The following is a 17,121-nucleotide window of genomic DNA, read 5'->3' as shown; positions in this document are numbered from 1 at the left end:
CTGAAATGTTTAGCCTGTTTTTGTAATTCCAAATGATCTCCTAACCCTGCTGGTCTGCTAGGTGAGGCAGTGTTAGTGGCTTTATGCTTCTAGCATACTGCTCATTCAAGAATGGTAGTAATTACAGCTTTATAGTGACCACTGTTTCTTTCCACAACCTGTCTGAGGCAGACAGCAGGGTGGTTGCTCTCCCTCCTGCAGGGAGCTGCTTGGCGCTTCAATTTGGTGTGTGATGTTTCACAGCTTGTTTGCAACATTAAATGCTCCCTGGAGGCTGAGTCCTGGAATTGACATTCTCCTGCCACTGTAAAACCTGGAGTAGGTCAGACCTACAGTGACTTACCTACACCCTGTTCTCTATTGGTGTGTTCTCTGTGGTTTTGTCTTGTTTATAAGGTGAGGGCTGTAGTTGGTCAGTGTATCTAGCGAGATAACTGTAGCTCTGGAGTTGCTCCATTTAAAAGCTGAGCAAGGTGTTTACATCAGTGCTGTAGCGTCCAGGCGGGTTTTCGCTTGTCTCCTGTTTGTAACGATATAATTCACTCCACTTTCTGCAGGTGGCGCCTCGCCGGGAGCGCGGCCTCAGGCGGGCGCGGGGCTCGAACCCGCTTCCCGGCGCTGCGAGGGGCGCGGCTCGGGCCTGACCCGGGCGGGGGCGGGGGCGGGGCGCCGCCGTGGCGACAGGGCCGCGCCAACGGTGGGTTCGGCCGGGGGTCGCGGGGTTCGGGGCGGGGGCCGGGGGGCTGGACGGAGCGGGGAGGCCGGGAGGGGGCGGCCCCGCCGTGCGGGAGGGCAGGGGGGAGCTGCGGGCCAGCCCCTGAGCGCCCGCCCGGGCTGTGGCACCTCAGGGCCTTCCCTCGTCAGGCTTCGGCGCCCGGGGGAGGCCGCGGGGCCGCGCCCCCGCCGCGCTCTGTTCCAGCGGCTCCGCGTTTGTCGTTCCTGCAGGGTGCCAGGTCAGCAGCGGGCTCGGCGGGTCACCGTGTGGTGCTTCAACAGAGGGCAGGCTCCGTGCCGAGCTGCCATAGCAGCGTCCGCTCAGCCCTGGCAGCGCTCTGGTCCCCAGGCCCCTATGAATTCATCGGTGACACGTTCTGCTTCACCCCAGGTAAAAAATGAAAGTGCGGGTAACAATCACAGCGCTATTTTTAGCATGAAAGCACTCACTGTGCCACTAACGGTTTCAGTCAGGGACTGCAGGTGGTACCACAGGCACAGGGAACTTGAGAATGGTCTCTGCATTTCAGATGAAATGCTACGAACACGCCTCGAGTCTGTTAGCAGAGGATTTGTCACTTCTTTATAAAGCTGAAGTGTGCTCCGTGTATCACTTGTTACAGAGACCAAGCCCAGCCCTTGAGAACAGCACCGTTCAGAAACAGCGGCAAGAGCTCCAGCTTTTGATTGCAGAACTGAAAGATCGTGATGAGGAACTCAGTGACATGGTTGCAGTGCATCAGAGGCAGCTTCTGGCCTGGCAGGATGATCGTCAAAAGACACTGACTTTAGCAGAGCGTTGCAACTTCTTACACAGTAAGCAGTATGTGTATAAAGAATAAAACCTTGGTCTTTTAAGTACATTCAGCTGCTTTAACCTCTCAGTAAAAATTTGTCTCATATAGGGAACCATTTCCTACCCTTCAGCCTTAAATTTGGTTATCTCCTTCCTCAGATCAAAACTTCCACCTTGGTACTGAAGTGATGTTATCTTGAGGGGGGTACGATAATCAAATGGTAGCTCTTTCTTGTAGGGATATGTAGATTGCTTCTCTGAGGGAAGAGAACAATTCACAAACATGCTGATGTACTGCAGAGGCCTGTGTCCTCAGGTTCTGCTGCACAGCTCTGACATCACCCACCTGGCAGCTCTCAACAGTCTTACTCAGCAGCCGTAGTCCAGAGGTCACCGTAGAGTCTGTGTTCCGTCTGACCTGGGTGGTAGGGGAATCCTGCTTCAGAGCATGCAATGTGGGCATCCATTTCTGAATCACATGAGTTTAAAACACTGCATGATGGTCTCTGAGCTGTTTTCTCACACATTCCTTTTAGGTGAGCTGAAGAAAAGAAATGAAACTATACAATTGCTGACCAAAAGGTTAAAGTTCTTAGAATCTCAGCAGAATGACAGTAAGGTAACACTTGAAAATGCACAACAGAAGTCTGAAGAGCTGTCTCAAAAAGTAAGAGATGCAACTGTTCACTGTCAGGCTCTGGAGGTAGGAGTTGAGTAATGGTCTGATTTTGCAGTCCCTGCACATACACAGTTGCCAGTGGCATTTGTGAGTTTCACTAGTGAACAGGTATTTCACATTCAGCCTCCTGGGCTGCATTTGTGTTTTAGTACAGTAGTGTTGAGGTTGATTTGTTGGGAAAGAAAAAAAGGCAAAAAAACCCTTTCCTAAGCTGGGATTTGGAGTTTGCTGTTTATTTGCTTAGGTGTGGGAAACACTACTCACAACAAACTTGCCTCCCAAAGTGTGAGGCACTGTGGTTGCAGAAGCAGCTTTGGCCCTTAGAACAGCACAGGGACTTGGCTAGGAAGCACCAGAAGATGTTATTTTCAGCTTTTGATTACTGTGATGAGCTGTAACCTTATGAAACCAGTTTAAGGATATGAAAAGAATTGGTGTTCAAGGGTTCCAGATGATTTCTTCCAAGTGATTTGTCAATGATGTGTGTCTTGGGATCATTATTCCCCTGCATGCAATGCAGTCAAGCAGTTTTGTGCACTTTCATCTGTCTGATCGGCTTGACTTAAGACCTGCAGGATATTAAGCCCCTCGATTGCAGGCAGGTTTGGTGGTGGTAATGAACTGAGGAACAGTTTTTCCTCCAGTCCTCTTTTCTGCAGATCCTCCCAGCTAGTTCAGAATCCCACATTGCCATTCTTCATGTTGAAATAAAACTCTGCCCATGTTTACTGGAAAAACAGCGACTTTGAATCACTAAAGCAGTAGTAACGATGCTTTTCTCTCCATTAGGAGAAAAATCAAAGTCTCCACTGCTCAGTTTTGGAACTGTCTGCTAAAACAGGCCAGCTGCAAGCGAGGGAACAGGAGCTTCTTACTATGCTTAAGCTGAAGGTAACATCTGTCGTCTCCTCAGGCACTGAATGTGGTCACACTGCAGCACAGTTCCTGGTGGCTGGGCCGCAGTGCTTTAGCCTCTGCTGATCTCACTGCTGTTTAATTCTGAGGCTTGCTGGAGAAGGGAAAAGTGGACCACAAACAATAAACTGGTTGATTTCCATAAACAAGCTTGTTTCCTGGCTTTGATTTTTTTGGTGGTTTGTTTTTTCTCTTGAGCTCAGAAGAAAATCTGTGAAGCAGCAGGAAGAGACGAGTGTCAAGATGGTATTTTGTCCAAATCCATACATGGAGATAATAAGAATGCATTCTGTTTCATATTTCAGGATGAGGTTATACTTGAAACAACTGAGCACATTACTGAGTTTACATCTCAGTTCAGAATGCTGGGAAGTGCACTGTGTGAAGCAAAGCTGGAAGAATTCAGTCTCAACAAAGAAAAGCAACAACTCAAACTGAGGCTGGGAGAACTGATACTTGAAACAAATAAGCTGAAAGGTAAATGTTTATCTTGGACCCCTAATTCAGTGCAGACCAGCATGATTACTTTTCATTCTGGGAAATACTACATTTTGTTTTAAAGATGACCTGTGTGAAAAGGAGAAGGAAAATAATAAGCAGCAGGCAGAAATCACTCACCTCAAACAAGAAAACGGCAGCTTGAGGAATGACCTCGCACTTGCTGGTAAGTGCAGGCAGAGAGGTTTTCATGTCTTACCTTTCAACAGCTCAGAGAGTCCAGCCAACAGCAGTTCACTAATATCTGTGAAGAAAGCAGCTTCTTATCTAGCTTTCTTGCAGTTTCATAAAGGTACATGCCTTTGTGTGTCATCCCCTGAGAGCAGGATCTAAGGCTTCTGGCAGAGCTGTTTATAACGTCCTGTAAAAGGCACAAAGTTCATCGGTCTGATTGTCCATGGAGGAGTGAATGGCTGAGAGGAATCTCTCTTGAAACTTCTTGAGACTTTCATGTCACCTGTGGTATTCACACAATAAGTGGAGATGGCATTTTCCCTTCTGACATTGCCTGGAAAATGGTGACCTACTGAAAAGAAGCCGCACGCAAATCCTAAAGCTTAGGCCCTATGAAACTACCAGCTCACTCACTCTGTCCAGTGTCTGGAAGAAGTGTGTTTACAAATTCACCTTTTCTCTTGTTTTTCTTTAACTGATGGGTTTGATTTAAACTGGTTTAATATGCAGGGCTTGGTAAACTGCAGCTTGCTATCTGTTGACAGCTTCACCTTGGTTTTGAGTAGAGAGGAACTGTGCTGCAGTGGGTAAGAAAGGCAGCCTCGTGGCTGCTACAGTGTTTTTCTAGACAAGCCATATATACCTTGAAAGAGGAGATGATCAAAGGTGTCCTTTGCTGTGAGATGATTTACTTGCCTATCACTTCTTATCTGCCATAACCTTTGCTATTATTATAAACCAAATAATAATAGGATTATTGTATGCTTCCCTGTACGAGATATGACTTAGAACTAGCCACTGAATTTCCTTTCCATGGGAGAATGGTACTGTGAAAAAGTAAGATAAATCAGCCACTGAAGTAGAACAGTGCTGCTAGTAAAATAAAGCCAGGTGCTGGTGAAAAGTCCAAGGGAAAAACCTGATCTGTTTAGTTGTCCTACAGTTTTTGTGCTTTTTATTCTGAGGGGAAACAAGCCCCTGATCTTAAGAAAGTGCTTTTCTTTTGGTTGGGTACCTGTTTGTACTGCTACAGACATTGGACTCACTTGTGTCTAATCCCTTGAAGTAATTAAACTCAATTTGTCCATGTTTTGAAACAGTTGAGAAAGCCAAGAGAAAGGATCAGCTCCTTCAGATTGCCAAGTCCAAACAAGAGCGGGCTGACGCGGAGCTGTCCAGGTTGCGACAGGTACAACCCTGGTTGTGTTTCTCCTCTGAGGTTAGAAAGGCATCTTCAGCAGCATTCAGACCCGCATGGAACAGTATCAAAAAGTTAGACCTAGCTATTCTTAATTAAGAAAAAAACCCATCAAGCTTCCTGTTTCTGCCTTGCTGGAATCTCTATGAAAGCCCCACGGTACAAACCCTTGGATTTACATGTGCTTTTAACCTTGTTTGCATAACTGTATTGAGCCTACAATGAGCAAATGCCACCCCCATAGCAGTGAAGTGGGGCACCCTGTTGAGATAACAGCTCCTCAGTGCCTCTGGATGTGACTGAAGAGCTATGGGAGCAGGGTGGGCTGCCTCACACACATGCCCAAGGGGAACACACACAGCCCAGAGGAGCACAGTGTACACAGTTCTGTTTTTCAAGAGAGACCTAAGCCCAGTGTTTTCACTTGTGCTCATTTGGGGTTCTCAAGGTATGCTCTAATTGCTTTTTTCTTGCAAATAATTGGTGTGTTATCTTCTACATTAGCTTCACAAAAAATCCCCTGCAGTGAAAGCCAAATACCATGATCATCATTCTGTGTCCTGTAATTCTGCATCACTTTGAAAAACATCATAACAACATCTATTAAATGCCAGATAACAGCAATGTTGTTATGTTTCTGGTTCCTTGTGGTTCATTGTTGAACACCACTGCCTTTGCCTTATAGAAATACTGCTTATTGCTGTAAAATATCACTTTCCTAAATACATGCAGACGTGACCCCTTTAGATTTGGAAGGCCTTGCCAATATTTGACTACAGGTATTGGCTTATTAAAAGGTTTGAAGAGTATTTTTGGAAGACAAGCAACGTGGTAGTACCTAATGTCAATGTCCTGCACTCTTTCACTAATGCACGTTACTATCTTTAAACAGATCTATGTAAAACAGCAGCATGACTTGCAGTTTCTTCATATCAATTGGGAGAGCTCTCAGGAATTAAGGCAAAAGCATGAGAAGGCAGCACATGAAAGGAGGTAAAGCAATCATCTTTTTTTAGTAGTTTATTCTCAGAGAGAGACATCAGTGTTTAGCCACAACATCCTGAAAGAGATATGTTCTGTGTCAAGGTGGCTTTGCTGGATTGACTACAAATACCCAGTGAAGTTGTCAGATACCTTTTCTTTCATGGAATCAGAAAATTGGTTGGAAAAGCCCTTGAAGCTGCTGCAGTCCCAGCCCTGCCCTCACCCTGCCCAGCCCAGCACTGAGCCACAGCCCTCAGCACCTCAGCTCCAGGGCTTTGGTATCCCTCCAGGGCTGGGCACTCCCCCAGCTCCCTGGGCAGCCTGGCACAGGGGCTGACACCCCTCTCAGGGAAATGGTTCTGCCTCAGCTCCAACCTCAACCTCCCCTGGGGCAACTTGAGGCCGTTTCCTCTTGTCTTATCATTCATTACTGGGTTGAGAAGACTGACCACCACCTCACTGCAGCCTCCTGTCAGGGAGTTGCACAGAGTGATTGTGTCTCCCTTCAGCATCCTCTTCTCCAGATTAAACACCTCCAGCTCCCTCAGCCTCTCCCCATCAGACTTGTGCTCCAACCGCTTCCTGAGCTCCAGTGACCATTCCTGGGCACACTCCAGCCCCTCAGTGTCTTCCTTGTAGTGAGGGGCTCAACACTGAACGTGGTATTTGAGGTGTGGCCTCACCAGGGCCAGTTACTTGGTCAGGAGACACCATGAGTATCAGTCACAGAATAAAGCAGTGTATCCAGGCTGGAGAGTTCATGATGTTTTTCAGAAATGCAATAGTCTGGTGCTAGGGCTGTCAATCTGCCTCACTGCTACTTTTGTTTTAAAGTTAATGTTGCCTTCAGATTAGGAGATTGCTGCCCAGCCTGGAGGTTCAGGCAGAATCACCACACTGTGTAAAACATGAGGGAACTCTCAGACTGATGTTGGAAAGTAACAGCCAAATCTGGGCAGGCATCTGTTGGGTTTTGGCAGGATCTAGCTGCTTGTTGTATATGAACTACTGCAGAGCCATGGCTACAGCCCCTGGTTCCTGTAGAGCTTTAACCTTGAGTACAGTTCTGTATGCTCTTTAAATGCAGCATTCCTGACTGCTTGCTTTATCATGCCATTGTGGCACAGGTGTGGCACTGCCTACCCCTGAGAGTAACAGCAAGACACACATGGTGAGGACTGAGGGCACTCACTGAGTGTGAAATTGCACATGTTCTAAAAAATAGGGTAAAAACCACCTCTGAGATGTAAGGAGTAGATAACAGACTGTTAGTGACTGCATCAGACTGGGAGGAAATGAGCTCAGCATACCCAGACCAGCGTCAGAAGTTGTGAAAGTCTCGGCGGTCCTTATGGAAGAAGAAGAAAAGCAGGATGTTGCATCAAGCTCTGATGAGCCAGGCACACAGGTATTTTGTGAAGCAAACACAAGGCCATTGGGTAACAGGGAACTCTCTGAGAATGGAGTGGAAAGCGTTGAGTCATCTGTAGCTGAATGTGAGCATTGGCTTCGTGTCACTTCTTGTGTCGATTTGCAAAGTGCCTTGGTCCAGCACACGGTCACATCTGACCAAACTGGTGATGAAGATAAAACCTGGGAAGACACAACTGGAACTCTGGCCAAAATAGCAGAGAATCTCCTGCTGCAGTTCACAACTCTGAATGTGATTCCTGTAGCAATAACTCCATCATAAACCAAAGATGCATGGTGGAAGCCAGCACCGTGCCTGGGATGGTTTTCAGACCCATAAAAGGAGATGGAAGTATGTGGCATGCAAAAGATTGCAGCTGTCTCAAGACTGCACAAGAGATGAAATGTGCCAGCTCAGGAAGGTTATGTGCTTGTTACATTTAAGAAATAGATAGGTACAAGCTGGAGTTCTGCAGAAACTTGAGTGTACAAGCTCTCAATAATTTGTGTTGTCTCAAGTGATGTTGAAAGTAACTACTCTCTTAAAATTAGTCTCCCAACTTGAAAAGTAGCACATTTAAAATCAGTTAAAGAGCTCTAAGGTATCATGATGCTATTTTCATGCATTTATTTTCTCTCATCTCTCATCCCCAAGAGCTGTGTGGGTAGGAGAAGCTGCAGCACCACACAGCTGCCAAATAAACTCATTGAGAAAAATGCACCTTTGAAAAGTCTTCTCATTTCTCTTTTGAAATCCCACATGTGGTTTGTAAATCTGGTGGGTAAAGTCTGTTCTGAGCAGAGCCAGGCTTACATCTACAGTGATGTTCCTGTAAGCCGAGAAACAAACCTACATCTTGTGGGATGCTTTAGTGGCCTTGTTGTTTCTGTTGAGAAATCACACAGTGACTGGGCAAGAATGTAGGGCACAGCTCTCCCTCACAGGCTGCTTTCCTCACTCAGGGCAAGAAAATGAGATGGCAAGATCTAAAGGACACCAATCAGTCCACTCTCCAGTGAGTCTATGTTTGTGGGACTCTATCCCTGTGTCTGTGTTTGGGGGAGGATTTTTTGGTTGGGGTAAGCAGAGTGGAGTTCCTGATGCTGAGAAATGTTGGAAAAATACTCAGGTGTCTCAGTGGTATGGAAGGTATCTGAGATAGAAATGCTGCTTGTGGCTGTGGTTTTATGCCTGCACAAGCAAGGGCATTCAGAGCTGTGACTTGCTGTGCATTTCTTGTGTTGGTTCCTCTGTTTCCTTTCCAAAAATTGACTGACTTGCCAAGTCTATTTTAGAACGATTTATGAAGTTTTATGGAGGTTTCATAGCTGCCTTTTAGACACAGAAGAGAAGGAGCAGCAGCTTTGCAGCTGGTTGTGTGACAAGTACAGTGAATGAACAGCTGTTTAAACCTGCTGAGAGTCTCAGCCAGCGAGTCTGCCCAGTGTCCAAACAAATGAATGTTGTGGAATGGAAATATCTGCTGGAGGGATGCTTTCATGGCTTTTAAAAGGAAAATGCTATAGAATTGGTTACTGCAGTGAGACAGACCTGTTCAGAAACAGGGTGAATGGGCAGCCATTGAAAAAGAATGCTGTCCTGGCACATTCCCACCCAGCTTAGCTGAGCTGCACACTGCGTGCAGATGGACTCTCTCTAGTTTCCACTGTCCATAAATCATTAAAAAGACTCCACTCCCCATACACCTACCCTGACATTCCTTATCTACTTGCCCAGCAGCACAAATGGCACACTACCATCCCTCCAAATCTCTTTTGAGGCTGAATCGTGGCACCTGCTTTCGCTTTTTGCCTTGTCCTTAAGGGGATTTTAGGGCAGAAGGAACAAGTTCAGTGTAGGCAACACCAGTAAGGGAGGGCTGCTCTGCCCCTTTGGGATTTGCTGCTGAGCTATCAAGTTTTCTTGGTGCCTGCATTTGGTTCTAGGAGTCCTGCTAACTGAAGATGGATTGACTCAGTGCAAATCCCAGACTGTTTGCTCTCCAACCTCTGCCAAGTCTGATAAATTGCTTCCCCTATAAATGTGAGGGAGGCAGGAGGGACTGCAGTCCTCAGCCTGGGCTTCTCTCAAGGCATTAATGGCAGAGACCAAACACAGCATTCCTTCTGGGACTTGAATCTGGATCCTCCAGTTTTCCAGTGCTGCTGATGTATTGTGTGTGTAGGGAAGGGTGCTGGCACCTCCCTGTCAGCCCAGCAAATATTTCTGACGTGAGTTCTTGAATTTGGGAACAGCCAACAAGAAGGTTGTTAACACAGTCAAATACCTTATCCAACTGCAAGAGGGATTGTGAAATACTGTTGTGCAGGAATCATTTCTGCCTGCTCTCAGTGACATCACTTAGGCTGGACCAGCATTTGCTGCCTTTGGGTTTTTATCTCAATTCTAGTTTTAAGGATGGAGTGTCAGCAGTTGCTTGTTCAGGCTGCTCCTGCAGGACTGAGCCCGTTCCTTGAGCCATCTGCTTGCCTCAAAACCAAACCTGTTTTTCCCCTCTCCCTCTCAGCTTGTGTGTTCTTCACAACTGGCTGTACTCAGTGCATCTCCTCACGTCCCCCATTCTAGGCTGCTGCAGCTTAGTCCCTCACATCTCCAGAGCCTTTCCTTGTCAGGAGCACACAGGCATGAGCTCTTTAAAGAAAGCCAATTGTATCACAGTGTTGAGAAGTGAGATGAGACACAGCAGACACTTCTGGGCTGGCACCTCTCAGCAGGGCCTTTTTCTTAGAGGGAATGTTATTTAACAGTAAACCTTTTTGTAACAGCCTTTGCCAGGTGTGGAATGGCTTGTTCCACCAGAAGTCACTAAAGAATATTTAATGAAATGGTGCAAATTTGAGGATAAGATTTTCTGTACCAGACATGGATCTTGGCATTCTTTACCCAACCCAGGCACTGTGCTTCTGGGCTGTTGGGAAGTGTGAGGAGTATTTCATTCTAGGGAGATGGTTACTGAACTAGGGAGAGGGTTGTTGATGGTTACTGGTTTATTTACTTGTTAAAAAAAAACTATGGGAAGTGGAAATGTAACAGCTGAGGATTAAATTCAGTGCAGAGCTTGAAACTACCAGCAGAAACCAGGAGGTGGCTTTGAGCAGAGCCCAGAGGGCTGAGTTAGGGCTGAGCAGGGTTCCTGTGCTGCTGGAGTCGCTGACCAGTTTCCTTCCAAACGTGCTGCAGCTTTAATCATTTCTAGTCTTAGCTTGTGAGCAGTTGGTGCAGGAGCTGAGTGAAAATTGTGCTTTAAGGAATTGAGATTGAGAACTGTTCTTCTCTAGGGCAGGCTGTGATGAGGTTAACTTCTAGTTTCAGTCATTTGATGTGCATCTTAAGAACTGAAGATATTTTGTGTTAGGGCGAGCTGGTGAGTCGGTGTTTGGACACTAATAATATGCAGAGTGTGATTTGTTGCTTTAACTGCCATTTAAATTGCTTTTCAGATATTCCTCACTGCACTCAGGTGTAGCCAGTGCTAAATTCCTGTCTTGTTTTGCTTTAAAAGCTCGGGGAAGATGTCTGCCAAGAGATGGAATGCCTCAGCTCCCCACTGAAATGCTCATCAGGCAGCTGAGCTTTGGGTTTAATCACAGTTTGCCCCAACAGCACTTCACTGTTTGAATAAAAGAAAGGCTCTTTGGGAAAGCTCTCCTGTGATCTCTGCAGTGAGATGATGGCTTTAAAAGACTGTGACATTCCCTTGAAAAGCACACCTACAAATATTAGTTTGCCTAATGGTTGCTTTAAAAAAAGGGGAATAGAGTATGGGAGAAGAAAGTACCAGAGTGTTGGGAGGAGCTAGATGTTGCCTTTCATGTGCTCTTTGCAAGGTTAAACACTCAGACAGATGGTAGTGGAGCTGTTCTTGAAACTGGTTGAATGTCAAACTGTTCTCCTCAGAAGATGAAACCCATCTAAGGAAGCTGTTAGACATGGGAACCACTCTGAGGGACAGGGTAATCTCACAGGCTTGATGGTTTCCTTGGCTCAGGGCCCAGTTATTTATGTTGTCCCTTGGTTTTGCTTTGAAAGTTGAGGGAGGATGGTGATGCTGTTTCTGGCAATGCCTTCATTTCTTTTAACAGTGAAGAAAATGTGGATCTGAATTCTTTTCACTTGGATTCTTCCTGCTTGACATCCACCCAGGGAGGAGACAGGCTTCAGAGATGTGAGAGGTTCTCTGGTGAAGACTTGCCTCTGGAGATCAACAACCTTTCAGTGACTGAGCCAACGAGTAGATGCTGCAGTGCTGCCCTGGACCAAGTCAGTATTTTATTGCAAACTGTACTTGATTCATTTTAAGGGGAATTGTGACTGATGATAGGAAAGCAAAGGTCTGCTGCCATGGGAGAACCAGGGGCTGGGATGTGAGACAGCAGGCCTACAGCAAAGATGTCTTTTTCTAAAGAATTCCTTGTTGTCCACATGTGTCTTGGACAGCAGAAGTATAAATGAGTTTAAATAAGAGGAAAGGCTTTTTAAGTGAAAGGCTTCAGGAGAATGGATGCTGGCTCACTGGTGATTCCAGGAGAGCACCTGAGTAGGGACACTGTCATTAGAAGCTATTAGACACTCTTGTTCTGTCTCATTTTCCCTCTTTCTCATGTCTTTGTTCATTCTCCCCTTTATCACTGAAGCACTGCTGTTGTGTGCATGTGCCTGTGAAGACCTGTTAAAAAGCTGACAGGAGGGACCTCTGTCCAAGAGGAACACCAGCATTCAGTCAGCCTGGAGCAGAGTTACCTTGTGGTGTTTGGAAGTGAGACATTTCAAAAGGAAAGCAAAGGCTCTGGGTGTGTTCTGCTCCTGTGACACATGCAAAAAAAGGCTGATTTTGTAACCTTGACTCACTTTCCTGTCTCCTCCAGGACCCCAGCTCCCCCATAAGTAAGCTGCAGCGTGCACTGGCCGAGTCCCGTCAGATAGCTGCTGACCTGGAGCTCTGCACCCTGCTCCACACGAGCCCAACCAGCAGCACCATTGCTACTCTATCTGTTGCTCTCCCAAGACTTGATGTAGGTGCCAGGAACATCCTTTCCCTCATGCTTGACTTGTGCTATGACATTCTACACATGCTCTTCAGGCTTTGCTAAATGGTGCCTTAGCACCAAGGACTTCAGTTTCTATCTAGAGGGTTCTTTTATGGCTCCTCAGGGTCGTGACAGGATTTGGCACGTGTCTGAACAGATGGAAGGAAGGAGGCATTTTGGAGCAAGCTATGGGAGGTCTAGGAGAAGGCAAACAGGGGTCTGACTGATAGTCAGGGCTGGTTTGTTACACTAGGTGTGTTTATGGAGAGGAGGACAGTGCAAGAAATAGGTGATACATGGAATAGTTTGGGATATGGATTGAAACCAGGCTCTCAGCCTAAATAACCTCAGAGTTTTTGTGGGCTAATAGTTTTGGTTCTTTCATTGCAGGGTCAGAGAATGTTCTCAATAGTCCAAGAGAATAACCTGGATACAGCTGCCAGGGTAATTGCTTTTATGAGCATGAAGGCTGATAAGGAGTTTCTGTGTCAAGTATGTGGGCAATGGGAGTAACTGGAGAAAGGGACACTTGTTTGTTTTCATAAATATCCTCAAGAATTTCTTCCTTGCTTGACAAGGGGATTGTACTTGTCACTAGAAAGGAGTAAACTTGTGCTGATGTGGATCACAAAGGGAGAGTTGAGGCAGACTCCTAATGAGAAGGCTGAAACCTCAACTTTCTCCTGAAAGGTATTACCTCTCCCTAAAAATATTGCACTCCTTTTATCCCCTGGTGAATTTGACCAGAACAGTGTTCCTGTAAGCAACAGACAAAGCAATTTTGATAACATTCAGAACCATAAAGCCATAGCTGGGACTGACAGAGAGAAGGGTTTTGTGCCAGCGTCTGCGGAGCCTGAAAGGATATTTTGTTCAGGAGTTCATTTGCAGCATTTCATTCAGTGTGAAAGACAGCAGCAGTGTAGTCTTTTGCAAAGACTGTCTTGTAGGAGGGATTCCTGAAAAGCTCTCTGCAAAACAGTGGTTGCTTGTGGCTCTTGCCCAGCCCCATCAGCTGTGGCTCCTGCTTACTGCTTGGCACGTTGCAGCTCGGCCCAACGGCCCGTCCTTCAGCAGCGAGCGTGACTCTGCTTTATAACGCCCCTGCTGCATTTCTGAGCCTGGAAATTGGCTTCTCATTCAGAATGCTTGCTTTGGTGGATAGAAAATAAAGTAGGCTGGTGTTTACTGGTGTGGGGGGAGCTTCTGAACCACATCTGTGGAACTTTGATCTCGTTGCAGAGCGGTTCTGGGCAAAAACTCGTCGAGCGTGTTTTAGTTAATCTGTGCAGGCCAAACTGATCTGTGCTGAACACAAGGTTTACCTGAGGCTATTTTAAACTTAAAACATAGTCTGTATCAAATGTAGCCCTTCAAAATGAATCCGTTTTTGTACCAGTTGGATTCTGTGACATGCCTGGGGGAGGGAGGGAGGAGAAGAGGGAACTAAAGCTGTATCCTTGCTGCTGGCCACTTGGATTCTGGCAGCTCTGTCTTTATTATCTGAGTTCTTTGATTTGCACGTAGTCTTTTTGCATTACAATGCAGACAGCAGAACTTGCAGAAGCTCTCCACAGAACACAGTTACCTGCTGCAGAAGGGAGAGGTGCTAAGCTTCCTTCCTTTTCTCTGTGATGTGAGTATTAATGTCTTTTCAACTTGGGGTTTTTTGGTTGTTGTTGGTTTTCTTTTTTGTTTCCTTCCTTACAAATGCATCTGCAATATTAATGCAGGCCTATGAATTTCTTACTCTGGCACAGGATTCCAAGTGCACTGCTCAGAATGCATGTCCAGTAAAACTCTTGTGATTACTGTAACAGCAAACAGATGTTAAGGCAGCGAGTAGGTTCTTTAGTCAAGTCATTAAACTTTTCTCAAGACTGTTCCTCATTCCTCTGGGCAGTCAGATCTCACAGCTTTGTTCCTGAGTACCTGCACACCACTTATTGTAGTTAAATCCTTCTGTGTGTTACAGATAACAGGATCAAGGATATGAACATTGTTGAGTAAGAGATAGGGAAGTGTGTTTCAGTGCCACGGCCAAAGGCTGTTTTAGCATATTGTTGCTGTGCTCAGAGCTCCAAAAGTAGAATGTCTTGAATAGAGCTGTCACAGGATACAAAAAGCAGCCTTGCCCAATGGCAGGTTGTTTTTACTTTTTGAATCAGGAAATTTCTCCCTCTCTGGTTATTTATTCTGCTGAGGTGAAGTGGATGCTTGCCACAGGCACCCTGTTGTCTGGGTCTTAGGACAAAAGAGTAACCAAATATGGGTAAAACACCCAACACCACACAAACCAAGAACAAACTGGCAACAATGAGGGGAAAAACTGACCAGAAAAGAAACCTTGCAGTGCTGACACAACCCAAGCTGACACATGTCTGCAAAGGGAAGTTATCACACAGCAAGCTGGCACGTGAAGCTGTGTGGTCCTGGATTTCTGACACCGATCGACTGGGATCCAACGAGGAGCTGGTGCTCGGCTCTTCTCTCTTGGTACATTCAAACTGCAGTCCCTGAACTGCTTCTCCCCTGTGGAGCCAAACCCTCTGTGCCCCTGGGGAGTGATGTTGGTTTGTGACACCCTTCTGTCTTTCTGCATTAAGTCTGGAGACACTAAGTCTTCTTTCAAAATGAGTTGTGTCTGCTCACTGCTGGCTAACAGGGCTCTCCTGGGAGAAGGGTGCTGAGCAGCTGCACTGCTCCCATGGACTCAGCTCTCCTTTTCCCAAATAGACCCCTAAGGTAGAAGGAGCTGGGAGTTTTATAGATCAGAGTCAGCACTGTGACTTGCATCCTGAAACGACTGAGGTTAAAACCTTTCAGGAGCAAATCCCCCAAAGTGCTGAGCAGCGTGCTGAGCCAGCAGAGCTGTAAGCAGCCAGACAGCCCACAGAAATAATCTCCTGTGCTTCAAGTGAGGAAGAACTGATGGGACAAACAGCCCCACAATTCACTGCACACCCATGACTAGTGACTCTGCAAGTCACTGGCTGCTGTGTAATTTGTATTTTCTTCCTTTATTAAAAGGCACCAAATCACTGGGATCAGGTAAATCCAAAGCAGCTTTTGCAGAGTTGATGGCAGGTCCAGAAGTAACTAATGTTGGTGCAGTTTTGTGTAGAGGAGTGATTGGGCTGGACTGGGGTTTCTTTTAATTGCTTTGAAGTGGGCAGGTGCAGTGCTAAACATTTGGTTCATATCCCAGCACTAACTAGCTGATGGTGGGTTATGCATTTCCCTTTAGAGAGGGGTGGGGTGAGGGAGGCTGGAAGAGCAAAGGAGGAAAGCCATGAGTAGAAGGATATCTTCAGTTTTGGACACAGCAGCACGTGCCACTGCACATAAATCACTCAGTGGCTGACCAAGGGCACAAAGATCCCTCCTTTCTGCAAAAGAACACACTGGAAGGGTTTTCTGTGACACCCCTCCCTGGTGTCCCTGGGGCTCTTGTCTTTCTGGCAAGTGCTTTCTTTACCTTTCTCCTCCTCATGTTTTTATGCTAATGCTTTTATTGTGTTTGCAGTGTGAAAAGGTACATAGTCAGTTGACCTGTGTGTGATTGCTCCATGTGCTTTAGAGGAGATTTTCCTGTCTTTTAACACAAATCTTTACCTTTCTGCAGTGGAGGAAGAGGTTCCCAGCACAGAGTGGATCTTGAGAGCAGGAGGTCATCAACCCAGCAGCTCCAATGGAAAATTACCTCATGTTTTCCACGGTTCTCTGGGTGCTTGAAAGACTCACAAGTGGCAAAAAAAGATGGGGCTTCTATTTTCTATTGAAACAAACCATCCAATTATGCCAAGAGTAACAAAGCTATTTTTGTAACTCAGAGCTCAGGTCGAACACCAGCTTGTTTGTGAAGCAGCTTGTGTGTGATTCTTACAACAGGGGAACTGTTTTTCTTTCTCCTGTGTGTTTTTGGGTGGATGGTGGCTCAGAAATATTTATAGAGCATGACACAGCCCAGCATTCCCTTTTTTGTTATTGTTAGTTGATTGTTTTTGTCCTGGACTTCTTGCCACGGAGAGAATTGAATGATGTTTGTAGGAAGTTCCCAATTAGCGTTGCAACCAGGAACTGCCTCTTGAAATGGGAGAGCTGACACTCACCAGATGGGTGAAGAAGGGCTTCCCCAGGCAGGAGCTTGCTCTTCAAGGTCAGGTATGTGCAGACCAGCAGCAGCCAAGCACCAGGTGACACTTTTTAACATTGAAACCGGTTTTGTCTTTGTCCTGTTATCACAGTTTAGATTTCTTAACTAAAAGATCAAATAAAGGTGGTAACTCTGCTGTGTCTGTCTTGCCTGTTCTGACACATTCAGGAAGGAGTTTGTGGTGGTTCTCTGGGACACAGCAGCTGCTGGAGCCCTGTGTGGGCTGCTCAGTCTGTCAGGGCTTTGGGACACCAGCGTTTTTCCTGCGTGGGAGCAGCAAAGAGGTGGGAGTCTCTGGCTCTATTCCCTGCCACAAATGAACTGCAGTGAAAAACAGCCCTTCCACCACCATTTCCCCTTGTTAACCCTTTCATATAATTTCCCACTCTCTCTTTAATGACCAGAATGACCAATGGCCTCAAAATTAGTTGATGAATTCTGCTCATAGCTGCTGTCCACCAAATTCTTCCCCTGTCCCCAGCGTCACCCACAGTGGGAATCTCAACTTCTCTCCTGTTGTTTCAAGTCTCCACAAGCCTTTAAAGTGT

The 17,121-nt window shown here is 46.2% G+C and overlaps 1 protein-coding gene across 5 annotated transcripts; it reads left to right on the top strand.

The window, feature by feature from the left end:
• Positions 1-620: 620 nt before the first annotated feature.
• CCDC62 (coiled-coil domain containing 62) lies at positions 621-16,657 on the top strand. 5 transcript variants are annotated; one of them, XM_062010173.1, is made up of 14 exons: positions 621-697; positions 946-1,105; positions 1,338-1,530; positions 2,047-2,177; positions 2,979-3,080; positions 3,410-3,581; positions 3,667-3,768; positions 4,877-4,965; positions 5,867-5,967; positions 11,473-11,650; positions 12,256-12,402; positions 12,808-12,861; positions 13,966-14,053; positions 16,043-16,657. In XM_062010173.1, exons 2-13 carry the CDS (start codon positions 1,070-1,072, stop codon positions 14,050-14,052), a joined length of 1,392 nt encoding a protein of 463 aa, XP_061866157.1. In that variant the 5' UTR covers positions 621-697; positions 946-1,069; the 3' UTR covers position 14,053; positions 16,043-16,657. The 5 variants fall into 5 exon arrangements, with proteins under 5 accessions (XP_061866157.1, XP_061866156.1, XP_061866159.1 ...); XM_062010172.1 differs by having other exon boundaries at positions 2,047-2,213; XM_062010175.1 differs by lacking the exon at positions 12,256-12,402 and having other exon boundaries at positions 2,047-2,213.
• Positions 16,658-17,121: the final 464 nt, after the last annotated feature.

This window comes from Colius striatus, chromosome 17 (genome assembly GCF_028858725.1).
Source record: "Colius striatus isolate bColStr4 chromosome 17, bColStr4.1.hap1, whole genome shotgun sequence".
NCBI classification, from domain to species: domain Eukaryota; kingdom Metazoa; phylum Chordata; class Aves; order Coliiformes; family Coliidae; genus Colius; species Colius striatus.
This window is presented reverse-complemented; position numbering and strand designations above follow the sequence as displayed.